This window comes from Phoenix dactylifera, unplaced genomic scaffold (genome assembly GCF_009389715.1).
Source record: "Phoenix dactylifera cultivar Barhee BC4 unplaced genomic scaffold, palm_55x_up_171113_PBpolish2nd_filt_p 000257F, whole genome shotgun sequence".
Lineage (NCBI taxonomy): Eukaryota > Viridiplantae > Streptophyta > Magnoliopsida > Arecales > Arecaceae > Phoenix > Phoenix dactylifera.
In genome coordinates, this window is record NW_024067750.1 from 436,212 (window position 1) to 456,407 (window position 20,196).

Sequence of the window (20,196 nt, forward strand, 5' to 3'; positions counted from 1 at the left end):
AAAGAACTTTATTAGGTTCAACACGAAAAAATATATTTGATATCTCGTGTTTAGACCTTCAACGGTCAATTCTTTCTTATAATAACAATAATAAAAAATTCCAATTATTAATATCTAACACAACCAGCTTGAAGCAACCCAAAAGTGAATGGAATGGGTGCATGTATAAATCTTCAATATGATCAAAACTCCTAGATAAGCAAAATCCTGAGTTACTTAGGACTTGTGATGCAAAAAAAAGGTATGTACCCGATCCGGAATCAAGCTTACAAGCAAAAAGCACGAGCCAAACTTAAGTACAAACATTAAAACTTGGTCCATTTCCAAATGTTTTTTTTCCTTTGAATGCACTTTTCTAAATGAGTTTGAACAAGCATGTTGTCAAATTGAACTTACCCAAGAAACACTAATTTAAGAGGTGGATTTGAGTATAAAGCACTTTTGATGCCAAATTGTTAGCAATGATGCTTTCAAGTGTTGTTTTTTTTCTTTTTTTGGTACATCAACTGTTTACACTAATTTTGCACGAGCACAACCAATAGAGTTAAGCGAAAAAAAAATCGAATCAATGAGGAAGGAGAAGTAGTAAGGTGCAATCATCCCCAAGTCCCTTTCACACCTGGTAGTTTTTTTTAAAGAAAAAACAAAAACAAAAAAAATACGTGTCCGATATCGAGCCAAGCTCGGGCAACTCACAGCTTGGCTCGTGCGCACGGCCGGAGGGACCTTCACGACGATGTAATCAAACCGCGAGCAACCACATAATGGTGATATATGGAACAATCTGTTCCACCGCACAAGTCTGCATCTAACGGCTCTGATTCGATAGCCGACTTGCCGTCTCTCGTATATAAACCCTCAACATCGAATGCCGGAGGCCTCGGCTAGGGTTTAATCCGCAGCGGACGAGGCAAGAATAAGATGGTAAGCCTCCCTTCGTCCTCTCTCTTCCTTCTCTCGTCGCCGTTCTCTTCGTCCTTTGCCTGGAAACCCTAACTTCGCCCGTCATGGTGGCGGCGCCTGTGATCGCAGGGGAAGGGAACGGGAAGCTTCGGGAAGCGGAGAAACAAGACCCACACCCTCTGCGTCCGCTGCGGCCGCCGGAGTTTCCACCTTCAGAAGAGCCGATGCGCCGCCTGCGGCTACCCCTCCGCTCGGATCCGCAAATGTACAGCTTTCTCAATAGCTCTCTCTCTTTTCCTCCTCCGTGTCTTGGGATCGTATCTAGGATTTTGATTTTTTTTTATTTGTAGATAACTGGAGCGTCAAGGCGATCCGGAGGAAGACGACCGGGACCGGGAGGATGCGGTACCTCCGCCACCTCCCTCGCCGCTTCAAGAGCAACTTCCTTGAAGGTACTCATCCGGATACTTCTCCTATGTTAAGCACTCTGTATTCTTGATTCTTTTAATTTTTGTTGTTAAAAATGGTTCTTGGACTTGATTTAGGTACCCAAGCGACTCCGAGGAAGGCGGCAGCGGCCTCTATATCTTCTTAATGCACGAAAAATTGTGAAACTTTATTTGCAAAATTTTGTGATTTTCCGTGAGTTAGCTGAAACCTTGCGAGTGCTAGCTATTGTTTGGGTTTCTTTTTAATGAGCATGTGATTATGGATTAAGTCTTCTGATTTGAGATTTACTGAATGAAGGTAGTATTGCTTCTTTAATTCTATATGCACACAATTGGGATGTTACGACTTACATCATGTCTCCTGTGGTTGTAGAGATTTGTAGCAAATTCGTATGTCCTAGAAAAGCTGAAGGTTATAAAAATTGTTAGCTGGCATAGGTTTCTTCGAGCTGGCTTACTAGGCCACTCATGTTGGTTGAATGATTCAGGGTGTTTGGTGATGATATTGTTTGGCAGGTAACGTTATATCTGTTCATGGCTCAATGAGATTTAGAACAGAGTAGATTGTCCAGTAATGTTTCTAATTCTTGTCCTAGTCTTATGCACAAGCAATTTCTTCTCAAGTTTGTTTCTATTAGTTGGAAATTGGTCATTTAATATTCAATGAATACGTCGTGTGCTGGTAAATGCTTCTGTAGCACATTCTGAATATGGTGCTTCTCGGATTTTGGTTTTCTGTTTGTAATGGTCATGCATTGGGGATACTTGATTAATGGTGTTACAGATATTGCAGATGCGATGGGGAGGACATAGACATCAGATGGTTTGGATAATTCTTTAATTTTGTTCATTTTTGTCCTTTGGTCTAGGTAGGCCAAAGCCCTCTTAAGGCTAAGTAGACACCATAAGATTGTCCTAAATTTTGAACCCTAAACCCGAAACCCTTTTCAATTTTATTGGAATGATAAAAAACTACAAAAGCGGTCTACAAATTAGTAAGCTCGAGGGGAGAAATGAGAGATGTAAACTTTAGGTTTGTTAAGAACACAGATAGCAAAGATTGTTGAATCATGGTGATGAGGGCAGCCCCAGTGCATGAGGCTCCCACCACTGCAGGATTTTTTGTGGGTGGGAAGAAGAGCGCGGGGGGGGGGGGGGGGGGGCTCAAATGTAGATAGCCTTACCCCACTAGATAACTAAGTGAGACATGACCATTGGATAACTGAAGGAGCATGCTTTTGAAAAGGATAATTGTGGTTGAAGGAACTAGCAGTTGGGCTATGGGAAATAAGAAAACATTATGTGATATTAGAAATTTTGGAATCCATTTATGAGAATGACTGCAATGTAGAGTCTCATAGAAACTATTGTGGAAACTTACTCCCATGCTCATGATGCTATACAGGACAATGATAAAACAAAATGATGGCTGGAAACATCTGATTGAATTGAGCTAAGTTGATGAGGGAATTAGATGCCTTTGGGGTGCTCTATGACTGAAACATGTTTTTGAAGAGGAGAGTAAAAATTTGTAAGATAACAACAAAGGTTGCAATATTTTATATAAATCTGGTATTAAAGAAGGGCTAGGAATATATGTGTCGGATTTTGTACATTGGGTATGCTAATACAGAAAGGTTAGGATGAGGAATATGTAGGAGGAAGTGTAAGAATTGCGCTGATTGAGGTTTCAGTTGGAAAATTGCTAAATATATTATGCTTCTTTGCCAACAATGACATGAGGAGTCCTCAATAATCATAGGATCTTTGATACATGTGTAAGGGTCTGGAAAGAGTGGAATACATCTACTTGGATGAAAATTGTGAAAGGGTTATACAAAAGCTTGCAATTTTTGGTCAGTGCACCCTATTTTAGGATTAAATGTTTTTACATCAGACTTCAAATTATTGGGGGAAGGCTTGTTCCTTGAGTACTTGTAGTTTTCATTTCATCCATTATTCTAGATGCATGTACAATATATATCCAAGATGAGGATTTTTGGTTTGTTAATTTGACAAGGGAAGTCTCACATGATGGCTATCTAAAAATCAGGATCAAACAAAGTGCACAGCATGTAGTTTTAGAAGGATTATGTTTTCATTAAGTGTGCAATTAAAATCAAGTACAAGATATTCGTGCATTGCATCTTTGCCATCTTATTATTGCTTAAAACATGAGTATATATCAAATCGAATATTGCTGGGGTTAGTGGAGCTGAGAGTTGCTTATCTAGTGTATTAGCAGATTGTTGACTGCCTTGTAAACTTTCTGAACTTATATTGTAGGTTAGTTATACGACCGTGTTTGTTGTACAGGTTATAATTTTAAGCTATGAGGTTATTGTTATGCCATGAAGGCGTGATATGCACGAGAAGATTGACATGATGAAAATCATGGAATAGATAGTGGATGCCTAACACTAGATTTGTAATGATAGCATTGTGTGGGTATTAGATACTCCAACAATTTCTCATCCTTGACTGAACTAGGCTACATGATTATGAAAAGGAGCTTATGAATAACACTATGAACAGTGGTTAGAAATGAGTTAAAAGGACCTTATGAGCAACACTGAATGAGGAGAAAGTGAGGGTGAGCCTTATATGTCTTGGGCTATTATGAAGTAGGCCAGAGATGTCCTAGTGAGAGAATTTTTTTGGTTCAAGTCAAAGCAGTAGAACAGGGTAACAGAAACCCTGAAAGACTCAGATGGGAAGAATATAGAACATCAAGCTTTCTTCTATTTCAATGATTAGATCCTGTATGGAAGTGAGTATAGTAAGACTACTTTGACTGACACAAGTAGGGGAGGATGGTTTCTTGGATTTTCTCCCTTCCTAATTTTGGTTTCAAATTTCTTTATGTGCTCTCGATGGTTGTCCCACCTACTAATATGGATCCCAATATGTTGTAGAAATTGTATTGGCTAACTTTCTTCTCTCAATATCTGAAATCAATGTTTATTCTGTTCGTTCATCTAATGTGTCATCACTTAGGTTTCAAGATGCTTACCTTGCAGGTAACCATACCTACATGTGTAGGTATGGGTTTATACAGAATATTGTCCAAAAATTCCTAGTATCCTAATATGAGGGGGAATATTATTTTTTACGGTAGGAAAAGGCATATATAGTCAAGGATTTTGGGATTTAGACTGGTGAAAAAAAATCAAGGTTGTGGGTTAGAAGGCTATAAAAGGTCAGAAATTGCCTGGCGATTTACTGTAAGTCATAAATATTGTAGAAATGTGAGATGGGGAGGATTGCATCTGAAGCCAGCATGGAATGTTCTTGTCACAAGGTAAATGGTGTTGAAGATCTATGCTCCTATTAATTTTGGCTGGATTTATTATCAGATTTTGGACTGATTTGAGGGAAAGTGGGATATATATTTCTTTTTCCATTTTGCAATGTCGCCAAGGAGTTCTGTAATCATCTTTTAGATCGGTGGTTAAGGAGTTGGGGGGCAATGTTGATCAGGTGTAGATTGTTATGAGATATGTTTAGTGTTTCATGTAACTTTTGGATTGCTTAATGGTAGAAATAGAATGTTGCTCTTATGGACACTTGTACTTCCACATAATGTAAAAATGGCTACACCTGTTTGATTGCAAATTAGTTTAAAATGGATATACCTTTTACTTACCAGTATATGACTTGTCATTTGGAGTAAATTGTGTGGGGAAGCTTTTGTGCTGATGTTATGTTGATGCTTAGGTTAGCAGGGGCAATTTTTTTATGGTTAGGATTTGTTTTGCATTTTGCATCAACTGATGTCCTGCTTTCTTCGTGCTGTCATCTCTGCAATGCCTCAAAGGTTCACTGCAATAATGTTAAAGAAAAATTAGTCATTGACTTGAGATTATGCCATCATATGTTGAGTTGGCCTTCACCCGTGCTGACTGAAGCTTAACATCCATGGAGGTTTAGTTATAATATAGTGGCACTGTCAGAGGGATTTGGGATCACATTGTCTTGTAATCCCATGGTTCTTGGTTGTTGAACTACCAATCTCCTTGCTATTCTTGGTCTTTGAAAGGAGATGGGGAAGCTTCGGAGCCTTCCTATCCATTGGAAAAGAATGCTCGAGCCCACTGTTGTTGGTAATGTGTTCTTTTAGTACATGAATTTCAGATGATGCTACTAACACTCTCCTGTGCGCATGGCAATGGCATGGATGGACTGCTGGTTGTGAGCAATTCAAGCGGCTAGCATTTGGGTTGTCATACAATCACGTTCTTCAATGGGTACCATGTAGCCATCCATGTGAATAATATACGGTAAATTACTTTCCCATCCCTCTAAAGACCCCACTGTAACAGGAGGTCCCGGTTGACCCAAAAAAAAAATTCCGGTCCACCGCTTCATGGATCTTTAATTCCCGGTCCTTAAGTTACTGTTTCCTTTAAAATATAGTACCCAAAGTGCCCCCAGATTACTTAAGTATCCCCATGCTACCGGAAGCGGGAAAAAAATAGGTACCGCGTTCTGTTTTCTAACCGGAAGACATTCTGTTTTTGTCTACCAAATATGCTCCCAAGTAAAAATCCCACTTGCAGCCCTTAAGCATGGATGCCCCTGGTGATCCCACGGAAGATGTTTATCGAAGATGGCTTTGGAGGAAGATTTTGAGATGGGAAAAAATGTGTAAAAATAGGCCGCAACAGGGTATGCGTTTTGTCTCCGTTCTTCTCTGTTTTGTCTTTGCCAATGGAGATTGTTTGGTCTGGGAAGAGACAAGCACCCATTAGGATGGATGCTAGATGGATAGGGAGAGAGCATGTCGAGCCTTTATGTTGACCTAAAAACGTTGAGACTCCCTCTTACTCTTTACCTGTTCCCTGTTTGAGAGAACGCTGATAGTCCCTCTTTCTCTGTGTAGTGAGACTCTGCTCCACTATATTCCTAAGTCTATTTGCAATTCGGAATTATCTGTTCATTGTCTCCTCTTTTTTCCATTGTCATGGCTTCGGAAGACACTGCTAGCTCTGTTTTTATGGCCATTTGTTGTTATGGTAGCGAAGCTGTGATTATTTCCATCTCAAAAGACACAATTCTTGATCAAATTTTTAAGGAAATAGTTGAAAGGTGGAGACATTTATCTTCTACAATGATAGAAGTTAAGTTTTATATTCCAAACAAGTCTAAAATGCTTGTTACGCTCATGAGCGATAAGGATGTTCGTAACATGCATGAAATACACGTCAACTTAAATGCCAAGGTGATCGAGATGGTTGTTACTCATTCTCCAACCTTGATCGAAGGTGCTGCTGTGGTAATTGAGAGGTATTCCGTTTTTAAAATTTTATTTTGCGCAACGGATTTTAGTAAGTTTGCTAAAATAATGTTTATCCTATTGTATGAATAGTGGCTCATCGCATTGTCCTGAAATTAGTTCGAGAGGAAAAAAATTTTTGAAGGGTAGCTCAAGTAATTTTGGTCAAGTTGTTGAAGAAACAAGAGCCGCAATTGAAGAGGAAGCAAGTCAAAAAAATTCGTTGGATGATTGGAAAAATAGTATAGAGGGTGTTGGTCAGGAGTTCAGGAATGTGGAAACTCTATGTGACACCATTCGCAACTATTGCATTGCAAATTGCAGGGATTTTATCTTCGTGAAGAACGATTGTGATCGAGAATGTGTTTATGAAGGTTGCGAATGGCGTATTCATGCTTCTCGCCTTGGGAATGGTGAAATGTTTGCAATTAAAAAAATGCACTGTAACCACACATGTGGAGGAGGATTGCAAGTGCGGTCTCATCCAAAGGCTTCAAAACGTTGGGTTTCCAAAATTGTTAAAGATCAACTTCAAGATATGCCGTTATATAAGCCGAGTGATATTGTAAAGGATATTCGACGACAATATGGTGTTGAATTGCCGTATCATCAAGCTTGGCGTGGTAAGGAGGTGGCTATGATGGATCTTTATGGTAATAGCCGGCTATCTTATGAACGGATTCGCTGGTATTGCGATGCCATTCGTCAGATCAACCCCGACAGCATTGCAGAGTATGAAACAATTGATTGTCGATTCAGACGTCTATTCATTTGTTTTCATGCTTCACTAATGGGTTTCATAAAAGGATGTCGTCCTCTGATTTTTATGGATGGCACATTTATAAAGCATAAGGATGGAGGTGTATTGCTTGGAGCCACTTCCAAAGATGGAAATGATGATATGTTTCCTATAGCTTATGGTGTTGTAGATACAGAAAGTGATAAAAATTGGGAATGGTTTTGCCGGTTTCTGAAAGAAGCTATTCATAGTTGTACTGAGTATAGTAGTCAACAGTTCACATTTATGACGGATAGACATCAGGGTATTATTAAATCCGTGCCGAAGTACTTTCCTGATTCTTACCACTCATATTGTATACGTCATGTGAAAGAAAACTTCAAGAATCAGGTTTGCATCGTCATATTATGAATAATTTAAACTACAAAGTATCTAAGTAATGTAGCATGTGGTATATCTGATTTTAATTATCAATGCAGGTCCTTGTCCATTATCGTGCAGCTGAGAGAAAGAGGCTCATTGATTTACTAAATGCTGCTGCCTATACACTAAGGCTTACTGTATTCCGAAAGCTAATTGCAAAGCTTACATCAGAAGCCCCTGGTGCTACCACCTTTCTCCTACATGCAAAGCCGGAGCATTGGGCGAATGCTGTATTTCCAGGTCCACGCTGGGGCATCATGAAATCGAATGTGGCAGAGTCTTTTAATAGTTGGGTCCTGGAGGCTCGTCATCTCCCTGTGCCTCAGATGGTTGACCATATAAGGATCCAAATAATGCAGATGATGCATGAACGGCGTAATCGAGGATATAGCATTCAATCTCAACTTTGTCCTGATGCGGAGAAAGTGTTGCATAAAAATGCGGAAGATGGTTGGAGATTAGCTGTATTTACGTCCAACATAATGATACATGACGTAAAGGATACCAACTACTCATGCAAAGTTGACCTGCAGATGTGTAGCTGCTCTTGTGGCGAGTGGCGAATCTTCCGCATGCCATGTAAGCATGCTTGTGCATGCATCGAGAAGGCCGGCAGATTACTATACCAATTCACCGACAATTGCTTCCAAGCTGAATTGTATAGAGTAACATATGCCGAAGCAATCAGTCCAATTCCTGACATGGAGAAGCCCCAAAGTGCCTCTGAAGAGATTCACATTCTACCCCCTATCAGAAAGACACGTCCTGGCAGGCCTAAAAAGAAGAGAAGACCTTCGCAAGTGGAGTCAGTACGTGAAATGAGATGTGGACGATGCGGGAAGGTTGGGCACAATAGAAGGACTTGTAATGAGGTCATCATGTAAAGAATATGGATATTATGAAGAATGTATCGAGATACCTGCAATGTATTTTCATGTTAGTCACAGCATATTAACTGGGAATCTCTTGTATTGATGTTAATGAAGTGCAAACTGAATTGTATATGTTGATTTTTTGTTAGATTTTAATTCAGTTACTTCAAACCGGAATTCAGTTAAAAAATTGTTACAAACACGTAATGATACACAGTTAATCAACAGTTGGCATAGCATTCGACGTCAGCTCTGACAATTACAATAGTTGAATATGGCATGGAAAAATATATATTGACACCTAAAATCCCGTTTTCCGGCTTCCCTTCGATTTTGCCTAATCTGAGACTCTTAACGAGTCGACTCCGAAAATATTGGAGTCGACTCGAGCTGTCCCGATGTCGACTCGGTAGGAAAAGAGGTCGACTCTTAGGCTTGGCTGAGCTAAGGTCCACTCTCTGTCTTTGTTCTGTCCCACTTAACGGGGCGACTCGCCTTTCACTGGGGTCGACTCGAACTGCCCAGGGGTTGACTCAGAACTTCGTGAGGTCGACACTTAGGCTTCGCTTATTTTGGCTGCTCTCTATCTTTGCTCTGTGCCACCTAAGGAGTCGACTCGCCTTTCACCGGAGTCGACTCCCACTGCAAGGAGGTCGACTCAAAACTCGGTGAGGTCGACACTTAGGCTTCGCTTATTTTGGCTGCTCTCTCTCTTTGCTCTGTGCCACCTAAGGAGTCGACTCGTCTTTCACCGGAGTCGACTCCCACTGCACGGAGGTCGACTCAAAACTCGGTGAGGTCGACACTTAGGCTTCGCTTATTTCGGCTGCTCTCTCTCTTTGCTCTGTGCCACCTAAGGAGTCGACTCCCACTGCACGGAGGTCGACTCAAAACACCGTGAGCATGACACTTGGGATTCGCAGATTTCAGCTGCCCTCTGTTTTCGCTCTTTGCCACTTTAGGGGTCGACTCGCCTTGAAATGGGGTTGACACAAAATGTGGCAGTTCGACCCAACTCACCATGGGAACACAGTGGAGTTTCTGGGAACACAGTTAGCTTGTCTGGAAACACAGTTACGTTGTCTGGGAATACAGTTATGGAGTTTCTGGAAACATAGTTAGCTTATCTGGGAACACAGTTAGCTTGTTTGGGAACACAGTTATGGAGTTTCTGGGAACACAGTTAGCTAGTTTCTGGGAACACAGTTACGTTGTCTGGGAATACAGTTATGGAGTTTCTGGGAACACAGTTAGCTAGTTTCTGGGAACATAGTTAGCTTGTCTGGGAACACAGTTACGGAGTTTCTGGGAACACAGTTAGCTTGTCTGGGAACACAGTTATGGAGTTTCTGGGAACACAGTTAGCTAGTTTCTGGGAACACAGTTATGGAGTTTCTGGGAACACAGTTAGCTAGTTTCTGGGAACACAGTTACGTTGTCTGCGGAACACAGTTAGCTAGTTTCTGGGAACACAGTTACGTTGTCTGGGAACACAGTTATGGAGTTTCTGGGAGCACAGTTAGCTAGTTTCTGGGAACATAGTTACGTTGTCTGGGAACACAGTTATGGAGTTTCTGGGAACTCAGTTAGCTTGTCTGGGAACACAGTTACGTTGTCTGGGAACACAGTTATGGAGTTTCTGGGAACACAGTTAGCTAGTTTCTGGGAACACAGTTACGTTGTCTGGGAACACAGTTAGCTAGTTTCTGGGAACACAGTTACGTTGTCTGGGAACACAGTTATGGAGTTTCTGGGAACATAGTTATGTTGTCTGGGAACACAGTTACGTTGTCTGGGAACACAGTTATGGAGTTTCTGGGAACACAGTTAGCTTGTCTGGAAACACAGTTACGTTGTCTGGGAACACAGTTATGGAGTTTCTGGGAACACAGTTAGCTAGTTTCTGGGAACATTGTTACGTTGTCTGGGAACACAGTTATGGAGTTTCTGGGAACACAGTTAGCTTGTCTGGGAACACAGTTATGGAGTTTCTGGGAACACAGTTAGCTTGTCTGGGAACATAGTTACGTTGTCTGGGAACACAGTTATGGAGTTGCTGGGAACACAGTTATGGAGTTTCTGGGAACATAGTTACGTTGTCTAGGAACACAGTTACGTTGTCTGGGAACACAGTTATGGAGTTTCTGGGAACATAGTTAGCTTGTCTGGGAACACAGTTACGTTGTCTGGAAACATAGTTATGGAGTTTCTGGGAACACAGTTAGCTAGTTTCTGGGAACACAGTTACGGAGTTTCTGGGAACACAGTTAGCTTGTCTGGGAACATAGTTAGCTTGTCTAGGAACACAGTTATGGAGTTTCTGGGAACACAGTTAGCTAGTTTCTGGGAACACAGTTACGTTGTCTGGGAACACAGTTAGCTAGTTTCTGGGAACACAGTTACGTTGTCTGTGAACACAATTATTGAGTTTCTGGGAACACAATTAGCTAGTTTCTGGGAACATAGTTACGTTGTCTGGAAACACAGTTATGGAGTTTCTGAGAACACAGTTAGCTTGTCTGGGAACACAGTTACGTTGTCTGGGAACACAGTTATTGAGTTTCTGGAAACACAGTTAGCTAGTTTCTGGGAACACAGTTAAGTTGTCTGGGAACACAGTTATGGAGTTTCTGGGAACACAGTTAGCTTATCTGGGAACACAGTTAGCTTGTCTGGAAACACAGTTATGGAGTTTCTGGGAACACAGTTAGCTAGTTTCTGGGAACACAGTTACGTTGTCTGGGAACACAGTTAGCTAGTTTTTGGGAACACAGTTACGTTATCTGGGAACACAGTTATGGAGTTTCTGGGAACACAGTTAGCTAGTTTCTGGGAACATAGTTACGTTGTCTGGGAACACAGTTATGGAGTTTCTGGGAACACAGTTACGTTGTCTGGGAACACAGTTATGGAGTTTCTGGAAACACAGTTAGCTAGTTTCTGGGAACATTTAAGTTGTCTGGGAACACAGTTACGGAGTTTCTGGGAACACAGTTAGCTTATCTGGGAACACAGTTAGCTTGTCTGGGAACACAGTTATGGAGTTTCTGGGAAAACAGTTAGCTAGTTTCTGAGAACACAGTTACGTTGTCTGGAAACACAGTTAGCTAGTTTCTAGGAACACAGTTACGTTGTCTGGGAACACAGTTAGCTAGTTTTTGGGAACACAGTTAAGTTGTCTGGGAACACAGTTATGGAGTTATTCGACTCGGGCAGTTATTCGAGTCGACCCGTAACTCGAATAACGAAATAAAACCTGAAGTCAATCGACTCCCTCTTCCCTTCTATTTTCGTGGAGTCGACCTAATTTCCCTTCCCGTGCTCCTTGCGTCTCTTCGTTCCGTCCAATTCCTTACTTCCCTCCTCTCTATCTATCATCCATCCATCACCATGCCGAGGAAGCAAGTCGTGCGGTCTTCAAAGAAGAGAAGTAATGTTCCGGAAGCTACCGAGCGAAGGTCCAAGGCAAAAAACGATGTTCCTCCTCCTCGTCCGCATGCTCCACCTTCTCCTCCTAGGCAAGTACCCTTGGTAACTCGTCTTGTTTCTCTCGGTAGGAAAATAGATTTCGACTTCTTAGAAGCCGAGGGTTTTACCATAGGTCTGAAGCTCAAAGCCATGGGTTGGGAAACCCTATGTTCCCTTAACATTCCGACGTACCCGAACCTTGTTCGCCAATTCTATGCCAATCTCAAAACCGGAATTGCTAGCTTTGAAAGTGTGGTAAACAAAATGCCAATTCTGCTAAACCCGGAAACCCTAGGGAGTGTTGTGAACATGCCAACCTCTTGTTCAACCGAAGATTTTTTAGAAAATAGAGTGTTGGGCATTCAATATCTTCTAGGTACAGAAAATGTTAGTCCACTTGAGCAAATTTCAGCCAACCGACTTAGTGTGGAAAATCGACTATTACATCATATTGTTAGCCGAATCCTCTTTCCGAAAACAGGTAGGTTTGATTTTGTGTCCGAAAGAGATATTCTTGTTATGTTCCACATTCTGAACGGTAGCCCCCTTAGTTTACCTCACCTGATGATTAGACACGTGCTAGAGTCTGCCTCTAGAGCTAAGGCATCCTTGCCATATGGAATGCTCTTAACCTTAGTCTTCGAGGAGTTCGGTGTAAATACTGAAGGGGAGCCATCTACAACTCTTTCACGTTAGGATACTTACAATGACCGGTTGCTACATCGAATGGGTTTTCGTAAGAAAGATGGTCAATGGATAAGAAAAGATGAAGGGAAGACCAGTGCGTGTCATAGAGAAGAGCAGCGACCTATCGAAAATGAAGAATCATTTCATCCTCCCACTAAAGAACCAATTGCCCAACCTCAGCAGCCCACTGAAGTTAGACTTAGTGCTGAGCAGTTCAGAGCACTAAGGGAAGATATCGTGCAAGAGTTAAGAAATTCTAGAGATGTTGCTTGTACAGACTTGGTACCTTCCAACGCAACCGTGTGTCAATTGGTCGCTAATATGAGGGCAGAAATGGTCAGTCTTTGATGTCTTGTTCAAGGACAGTACCAGAGATTTGTGGACATAGAAGAGGAGACAAAAAAGCTTCAACAATCTGTCAGAAAGGATATGGAGAATCTGAATGAAAATGCATAGGATGTATGCGACAAACTTCTACAAGGACTTCATAAGAACAATCAGACTTTAGCTGAGCTGAACAAGTCCTATCTCCAGTCCAATTCTGAAGTTGCAGCCATTCTGCAGAAAGTTTCAGAGGTTCTAAGTCTTGTATTGGGGAGACCGGCAAGAGCTTCGTTGAGTTTCACTGCCCCTTGATTTCTTCTTTTTCTAGAAACTTAGGTTATTTTGTCTGTAAGAGTTTAATAGGTCTCGAGGAGACTCATTGTAATATATTTTTGTAATGTCTACAAGTGCAATGAAATGTTCTATTTTTGACCAACATGGCTTGTATAATGATATTTTTATTCTATGGTAATTGTGTATTCGTAACATCCAGAAGATTGCTAAAAAAGGGGAAAGAAATAAAAGTTAACTAGATTAAAATTTAAAACTGAACTTGTGTAAGTTAAGTAGTCTGGGAACACAGTTAAGAAGTCTGGGAACACAGTTAACTTATCTGGGAACCACCCATAAGGAGTCTGGGAACACAGTTAAGGAGTATGGGAACACAGTTAAGGAGTCTGGGAACACAGTTAAGGGAGTCGACCCCAGTGAATGGCGAGTCGACCCCTTAAGTGGCACAGAGCCAAAACAGAGAGCACCCAAAAACAGCCAGCGCATAAGTGTCGACCTCAGGCAGACTGGAGTCGACCTCTGGACATAAGGGAGTCGACCCTTAAGAGTGGCTGGTGTGCTGGGGTCGACCCCAGTGAATGGCGAGTCGACCCCTTAAGTGGCACAGAGCCAAGACAGAGAACACCCAAAAACAGCCAGAGCCTAAGTGTCGACCTCAGGCAGACTGGAGTCGACCTCTGGACATAAGAGAGTCGACCCTTAAGAGTGGCTGCTGTGCTGGGGTCGACTCTAGTCTAAGGGAGTCGACCCCAGTGAATGGCGAGTCGACCCCTTAAGTGGCACAGAGCCAAGACAGAGAGTACCCAAAAACAGTCAAAGCCTAAGTGTCGACCTCAGGCAGACTGGAGTCGACATCTAGACATAAGGGAGTCGACCCTTAAGAGTGGCTGGTGTGCTCGGGTCGACTCCAGTCTAAGGGAGTCGACCCCAGTGAATGGCGAGTCGACCCCTTAAGTGGTATAGAGCTAAGACAGAGAGTGGCTAGTGTGCCAGAGTCGACCTCCGGACATTCAGGGAGTCGACCCTTAAGAGTGGCTGGTGTGCCAGAGTCGACTCGTGGCGAACAAGTGTCGACCTCTGAATTTAGGATTCGATCACATGAATGTATTGGGCGAAGACAGTTTCTCAAACTCCGACACGCTTTATGAAACCAGAAATGTTGATGCATATCATTGTTAGTTTAGTGCGGGATGATATTGTTACGATAAACTCGCACTGTACAAATCGATTTTTAAGTTGTCTGAGATTGCATTTGATTTACGAGAAATTTCCAATATGAATTACGTGACAACCTCAAAATACGTTTAAGTGGCTTAGTTTAATAAGTCACCGTAGACTTTTCGGTTAAGCGATGAGCATGACGGGAGTTGGAAAAATTGCCAATAAATAAGGACTTTGCAGGGAATAATGATATTATCTATGAAAATGTTATATTACACAGAACAAGAAAATTACAGTTGGACAAACATCCTTTAGAACACATTTACAATCAAGTTTTATAACTAATTTGCATTCATGTGATGCAACACATAGTCTACGATTTCTCTATACAAGTCTTCGCAGGGTACATTGACCTAAACCTAACACTGGCAACGCTCCCGGAATGTAATAGAATACTCCCTGCAGCCCAGCTCCTGTATAAAGATGGATCCTTCAATTCTTCCTGCAATGGTCTCGTGCTGCCTCGGGTAAGTCCCTCTGCAAACATAAGCATGTATGCCCCGCAGTCAACACTATCATTTCGTTGTTGTGCACATTGTCGAATTTCAGAATATGCTAATTCAGGGATACGAAATCCGACATAGTCGTTTAGCCACGATCTCACAAAAGATGCCTGCAATAATGTGAAGAATGCAAAATTTTAAGAACATACGCCTAATAAAGAAGGTTCTCAGTAATATCAAATTTCACAAGTGATACGAACATATCTAACAGCGTCCACCCCAACGTCGAAACTTCACAAGGAGTTGTAGCATTCGAAACGCTGGTCCTTCAAGTCCAGAGAAAGTAGATACCAATGCCATCCCGTATTCATCAGAATGAAGAGATATCTACACTTTTGAAGATCGGCACATCTGAATTCCCGAAGCCATGTTTGAATACTGGGCACCAATGACTCTATGATTCTTTTGGTAACATCAGTGGTAATTGAGAGGTAATCCAATGGTAGATGCTGGAGCACGGCAGCCTGCATACAATTTATTTGTTACAGCCCCGTTGGCACGCTGAATTTCAATTGGAAAAATGTAAGAACGAGACATCATGAGCAGTAATTCAAAACCTGGATCTCGCAGCGCAAATATAAATACATATTGTCAATAATCTCATTATACGCACGAGGCAGAAGCTCTAAAATGCGAAAGTACACATTGATTACCTGTACGCAATAAAAAAAGTACGCACTCAGTACCAAATTATAATTTTCAGTAGTAGTTCATTGTAGGAGCATACGTCACTCCGTAGTGCCTTGTCATGCAGGAGCTGCACTAAGGCATCAGGGCTGCATGCAGGTTTGGTACGATCTTCGTCCTCCCATATTATATCCCTACATAATACAAATGTTTAAGCAACTTTAAATGCGATAATTGTGAAAAACGGTCAGTTAATATAATTAACTTACCCAAACTCATGTTCTTCAAGGAAGAATTTAATAGCTTCTTCATAGCAAATAGGGAGTATACTTGTCCCCTTCCCATGAAAGCTACATTTCAGTGCCACTCTCTGAACATCGTTAACTTTAGTGGACGACACTATATGCTAAGTTCAATAAATGGTGACGACAGATATTTTGGTTAGGAAACTTAACTGTATAGACTTAGCAAATTCAATATGGATAAATAAACACATATGGACGAGACAACAATTCTATACCGCTCCCGGGGGAGAGGTTTCCTCCCATGTTGGAGCAGATTTTTGGAGCTTCATTAATGAACTTGTCGGTGGGTCGAATATGTTGGTTGACCGAGCGGGCGAATCCTCGGAAACAATAGTAATTCCCGTACAAACCTCACCTATTTGGGCAACTTTGACCCTTTTTTTACCCCTTTTATAAGTCTTTGGCTGGTGTGATATGGCCTTCGCTTTCTCCGATGGCTTGCGCTCGCGTGCTCCCAGCTTCACGCGCTTGCATAAGGAGGACAAATATGAGCTCTGAGCTCCAGCTTTCTTTGTAGCTTCAGCATCAGTGGACGAAATAACCTGATAAGAAAATGCATTTCAAGACAATTTATACTACCATTCTAAAAACTGCGAACACTACGTACCAAAAAATTACATACCTCCACCGAATCAGCACTATGCTGCATATGATCTTTCTGAAGAGCATCGTCGTGAATAGGTGGATCAACTGTAGTATGCTCATTCACGTAACCAAGGAAGAGGTTATTTAAATCAAGCAAGTCGATTCATACTAAAACTGGTAGTTAACTTGTCAGACCTTATACAGAGGAAGCATGCTTACCTCAGGAGGAACTGTAGCATGCTCACCAGGTTTGTCATCAACCAGAAGGCCCTTATCTCGTAGGACCTTCTCTATTGTCGACACCCTCTTATCGAGCTGTTCTATGCGGGTATTCTCGACATCCCCAATAGGATGAGGGTCTGGTAAACTAAAGCCATGTTGTAGCAAACACGTCTCAAGCACTGTGATACGTGTGTGAATTTCTCGCAGTGGATGTCGATCACTTTGGCTGGATGACGGAATCTAAAACAACACAATAATGAATGTGGTGTATGAATTGAACAAACTGTAGGCATACATCCATGTGTGCAGACTTGAACTATGTGCCGACAAGTGAAAAGTGCATGCCAATTCAAAAGTGCATTTATTTGTGTTTGTAAATGCTATGTCACAGTAAGCTGCTAATACCTGAGTTCCGACATGCACGGATTGTTGATGTTCTGTCTCCGTACGCCTCTCATCAGGCCGTAGTAATTGTGGCCTTCCTCGCGAGAGAAGGTGCAACTCCTCCTCTCTTGGTTCTAACTTCTCAATAACCTAAAGCATTCGAACAGTTAAATTAACGTACAAGTTAAAATATTTCCAATGTAAGAATTCAACATTCAAACCTCAAATCGTTTTAAATTTTTCATAACATCCGCAATCACGTCCACCCTGCGGAAAAATGGGGTGTTGTTCTAGCGTACGAGACGTGGATACATGAACGGTGGCCGGTGCCTTCCAACAATGCTGTTAGCATGCTCAACAGCCCATACCTGCCAAAAATGCATTGTAAACATCAAATTACATCTAAATATATATATCGTAACAATGAAATTTAAAAAAAACATCTTATGATGCTTACCACCAAGGCGACCGTGCAGCCATCCATGTATCTACCAACCCCTTGGCCTGTGACGTTTCTAGTCTTCACACTATCGACTAGACTAGGTATTTGCTGCCGAAGAAAAGAGAAAACAGCAAGACCCCAACTATACGAACCTAAGCAGTCTAAATCATCGACATATGAACATAATGTCTTAGGGACATAGTAGCGTACGGTTGGAAAGAGGATAGTCCCAAAAAGATAAAGAACCCCTAATTTTGTAAAATCCTCCACATCTTATCGACTGCTCTTACCGACAAGGACTTGTAATCTACTTTTAATTGCATCTCTACTGGCTTTTTGGTGGTCACCATCAAAAAACTGGATGATGAGGTCACACGTAACCCTCCCCTTCCTATGCAGTTGCACCTCATCACCCGTCGCACTCAAACCAAGGATTAGTGCGAAATCAGTCCCTACAAAAGGCACTATAACCCTACCAAACCAAAAACCCTCCTCAACATTATCCCAAAGGGAGAGCAATGTGTCCAAGACATGCCTACTCTGTTTTATATACGGTAGACCTAGCATGTGCCCAAATGGAGTGCCACGTATTCTTTCCTTCTGTTCATCAGACATGAATGGAATTAGGGTGACCATAAAATTTACAAAGTGGGTGAAATAATATCTTCCATTAACCATAGTACTCGGGCCAACAAAGGATTTTTTGCCGATACTCTGCTTTGGGGCCATCTTAGATTTCTGCATCACAAATATAGTTACAAATTATATTTTTAATAATATCAACGAAAAATAAATCATCCTAAAAACTAAAACAAATAACACAATTAGGACGGAATAGAAAAAATTTTTCACAACAAATTTCTCAAATGTGCTATCACAACCTCTCTGTCCATTAATCCCGCAAAACCAATGTCCACCTAAGCTTCCGCTACAAACGAACAGGGCGAAGTCGGTTCGAAGGTCGACTCCGAGGCGGGATAGAAAATATCTCCTTGCTCCTCAGAATCGGGTCGGAAGGGTTCTACTTTTCCAAAAGGGGAACGGCTTAACAGGGGAAAAGAGGAAGATCGAGTACCATTGGGAAGTGGTTTGCAGTTCTAGGGTTCGAAACCGGGGCGTAAAAATCAAGCGGAATCGGACGAGATTTTTATGGAATTCTTTCCGTCGGAAGAGAGGATTAGGATACGAAGATTGGGGACGAACGAGGGCTGGAATTGGTAAACTTTGAATAGGGCTCGTTCAAATGAACACATAGCATACGAGGAACGACGGAAGAGGAAACAGGTCAGGGGTATTTTGGTCTCCTTATGAGATTTCATATGTCAATGGACCGCTTATTAAAAGCACAGTCAACAGGGACTATTCGTTATACAGGGGTCTAACTTTGGACCGCGAAGCAACTTCCCCAATAATATATGGGGTCTTGGGTGTTGTAGTTCAGTAGAAGACATCCCTCTGTATCTGTTAATGTAGAATTCTGGTACTCCAAAGTTGCTCAGGCATTTGTAAATTATTTATCCTGCCTGCAATGGCGGTCAAATGCAGTGCTCCTTGATCGAACTCATATTATCACTTCGGTAGCTTTCTCTTCGGATCACCAGCTGGAGCAGTTTGGTTTTGATTTTTGAAGTTGTGCGTGCTTGCATTCCAGCCAATTTTACTTATACTATCTCCATATGTAGGTCCGGCTCGGTTATCCCTCTGAGCTCTGGCATGAATTCTCTATATGAGTACGTCACATCCGGTACTATCGAGGCTACCAGTAGCCTAATACGTCCTTTCAAACTCCGTGTCCAAGTAGAGAGCATTCGGTCTTCACAATTTAATCGACGCCTGTACGTTTCGAATTCGGAATCATTTGGTTAGAAGTAAGGCATTTGTTTTGTTGATTTTTTTTTTCTTGCACTATCTCAGTGATGTTATCAAACGTTTATTTTTGTTAGGAAGTGTCCTTTTGCTTTCAAAGTCATGAAAGTATTTTTTTTAAGCAACACCAAACGCATCCTTGGTGCCTTTGTGCGATCGGCATGTAGCCGGAATGGTGCATTCAAACAGAACAGGTCACGTAGAGTCGGCAGCAACAATTTCTTATTTCCCCGAGAAGATCTTGTGAGTAAATGATGCATGGCAGACTTTGAGCCTGCGGTGCACACGGAAGTGCGAATCAGCTGTTTGAACAAGCATGAATTCGATCTGCCGCGAATTTTGATCACTGTTGTCACTTTGTACAGACTTTGGGGCTTCGACAAACTCCATGCTGCAGCGCACTCAAACCAGGGCGATTTCTGAACTATTGTACGAAGTGGACAATTATAATGGGACATGCCAAAATGAGTTTGGATCACCAGGATGTTTATATGTCCAGCTCTTCCAGTTAAATTATCTTGGAAGGGTTCACGGAACCACTAATAGGTGAGGATTTGGGCCACCATGTCAGGCTTCATTCTAATCCGGCTGTCAGACCATCAGACGAATA

At 41.8% G+C, this 20,196-nt stretch overlaps 2 protein-coding genes and 1 long non-coding RNA gene across 3 annotated transcripts; 2 read left to right on the top strand and 1 right to left on the bottom strand.

Moving 5' to 3' along the window:
* Window positions 1-790: 790 nt before the first annotated feature.
* Window positions 791-1,702, top strand: LOC103721543 (60S ribosomal protein L37-1-like). Its single transcript, XM_008811809.4, has 4 exons — window positions 791-924; window positions 1,033-1,168; window positions 1,254-1,355; window positions 1,449-1,702. Exons 1-4 carry the CDS (start codon window positions 922-924, stop codon window positions 1,496-1,498), a joined length of 291 nt encoding a protein of 96 aa, XP_008810031.1. The 5' UTR covers window positions 791-921; the 3' UTR covers window positions 1,499-1,702.
* A 4,613-nt stretch (window positions 1,703-6,315) lies between these two features.
* LOC120105320 lies at window positions 6,316-8,673 on the top strand. Its single transcript, XM_039117670.1, has 3 exons — window positions 6,316-6,638; window positions 6,721-7,756; window positions 7,846-8,673. Exons 1-3 carry the CDS (start codon window positions 6,316-6,318, stop codon window positions 8,671-8,673), a joined length of 2,187 nt encoding a protein of 728 aa, XP_038973598.1.
* A 6,157-nt stretch (window positions 8,674-14,830) lies between these two features.
* On the bottom strand, window positions 14,831-17,247 carry LOC120105325. Its single transcript, XR_005507699.1, has 5 exons — window positions 16,892-17,247; window positions 16,710-16,777; window positions 16,052-16,629; window positions 15,356-15,976; window positions 14,831-15,265 (listed from the first exon to the last, which is right to left on the bottom strand). It is a non-coding gene; the product is annotated as an uncharacterized LOC120105325 (long non-coding RNA).
* Between the last annotated feature and the right edge of the window lie 2,949 nt (window positions 17,248-20,196).

What these genes read in the sequence shown, in the direction of transcription:
- LOC120105320 (XM_039117670.1), top strand. Translation starts at nt 6,316, where the DNA reads ATGGCTTCGGAAGACACTGCTAGCTCTGTTTTTATGGCCATTTGTTGT. An exon ending in GCTGCTGTGGTAATTGAGAG is followed by an intron (nt 6,639 to 6,720) that starts GTATTCCGTTTT and finishes TTGTATGAATAG; the next exon opens with TGGCTCATCGCATTGTCCTG. An exon ending in AAGAAAACTTCAAGAATCAG is followed by an intron (nt 7,757 to 7,845) that starts GTTTGCATCGTC and finishes TTATCAATGCAG; the next exon opens with GTCCTTGTCCATTATCGTGC.
- LOC103721543 (XM_008811809.4), top strand. An exon ending in CTCCGCTCGGATCCGCAAAT is followed by an intron (nt 1,169 to 1,253) that starts GTACAGCTTTCT and finishes TTTTATTTGTAG; the next exon opens with ATAACTGGAGCGTCAAGGCG. An exon ending in CAAGAGCAACTTCCTTGAAG is followed by an intron (nt 1,356 to 1,448) that starts GTACTCATCCGG and finishes GACTTGATTTAG; the next exon opens with GTACCCAAGCGACTCCGAGG.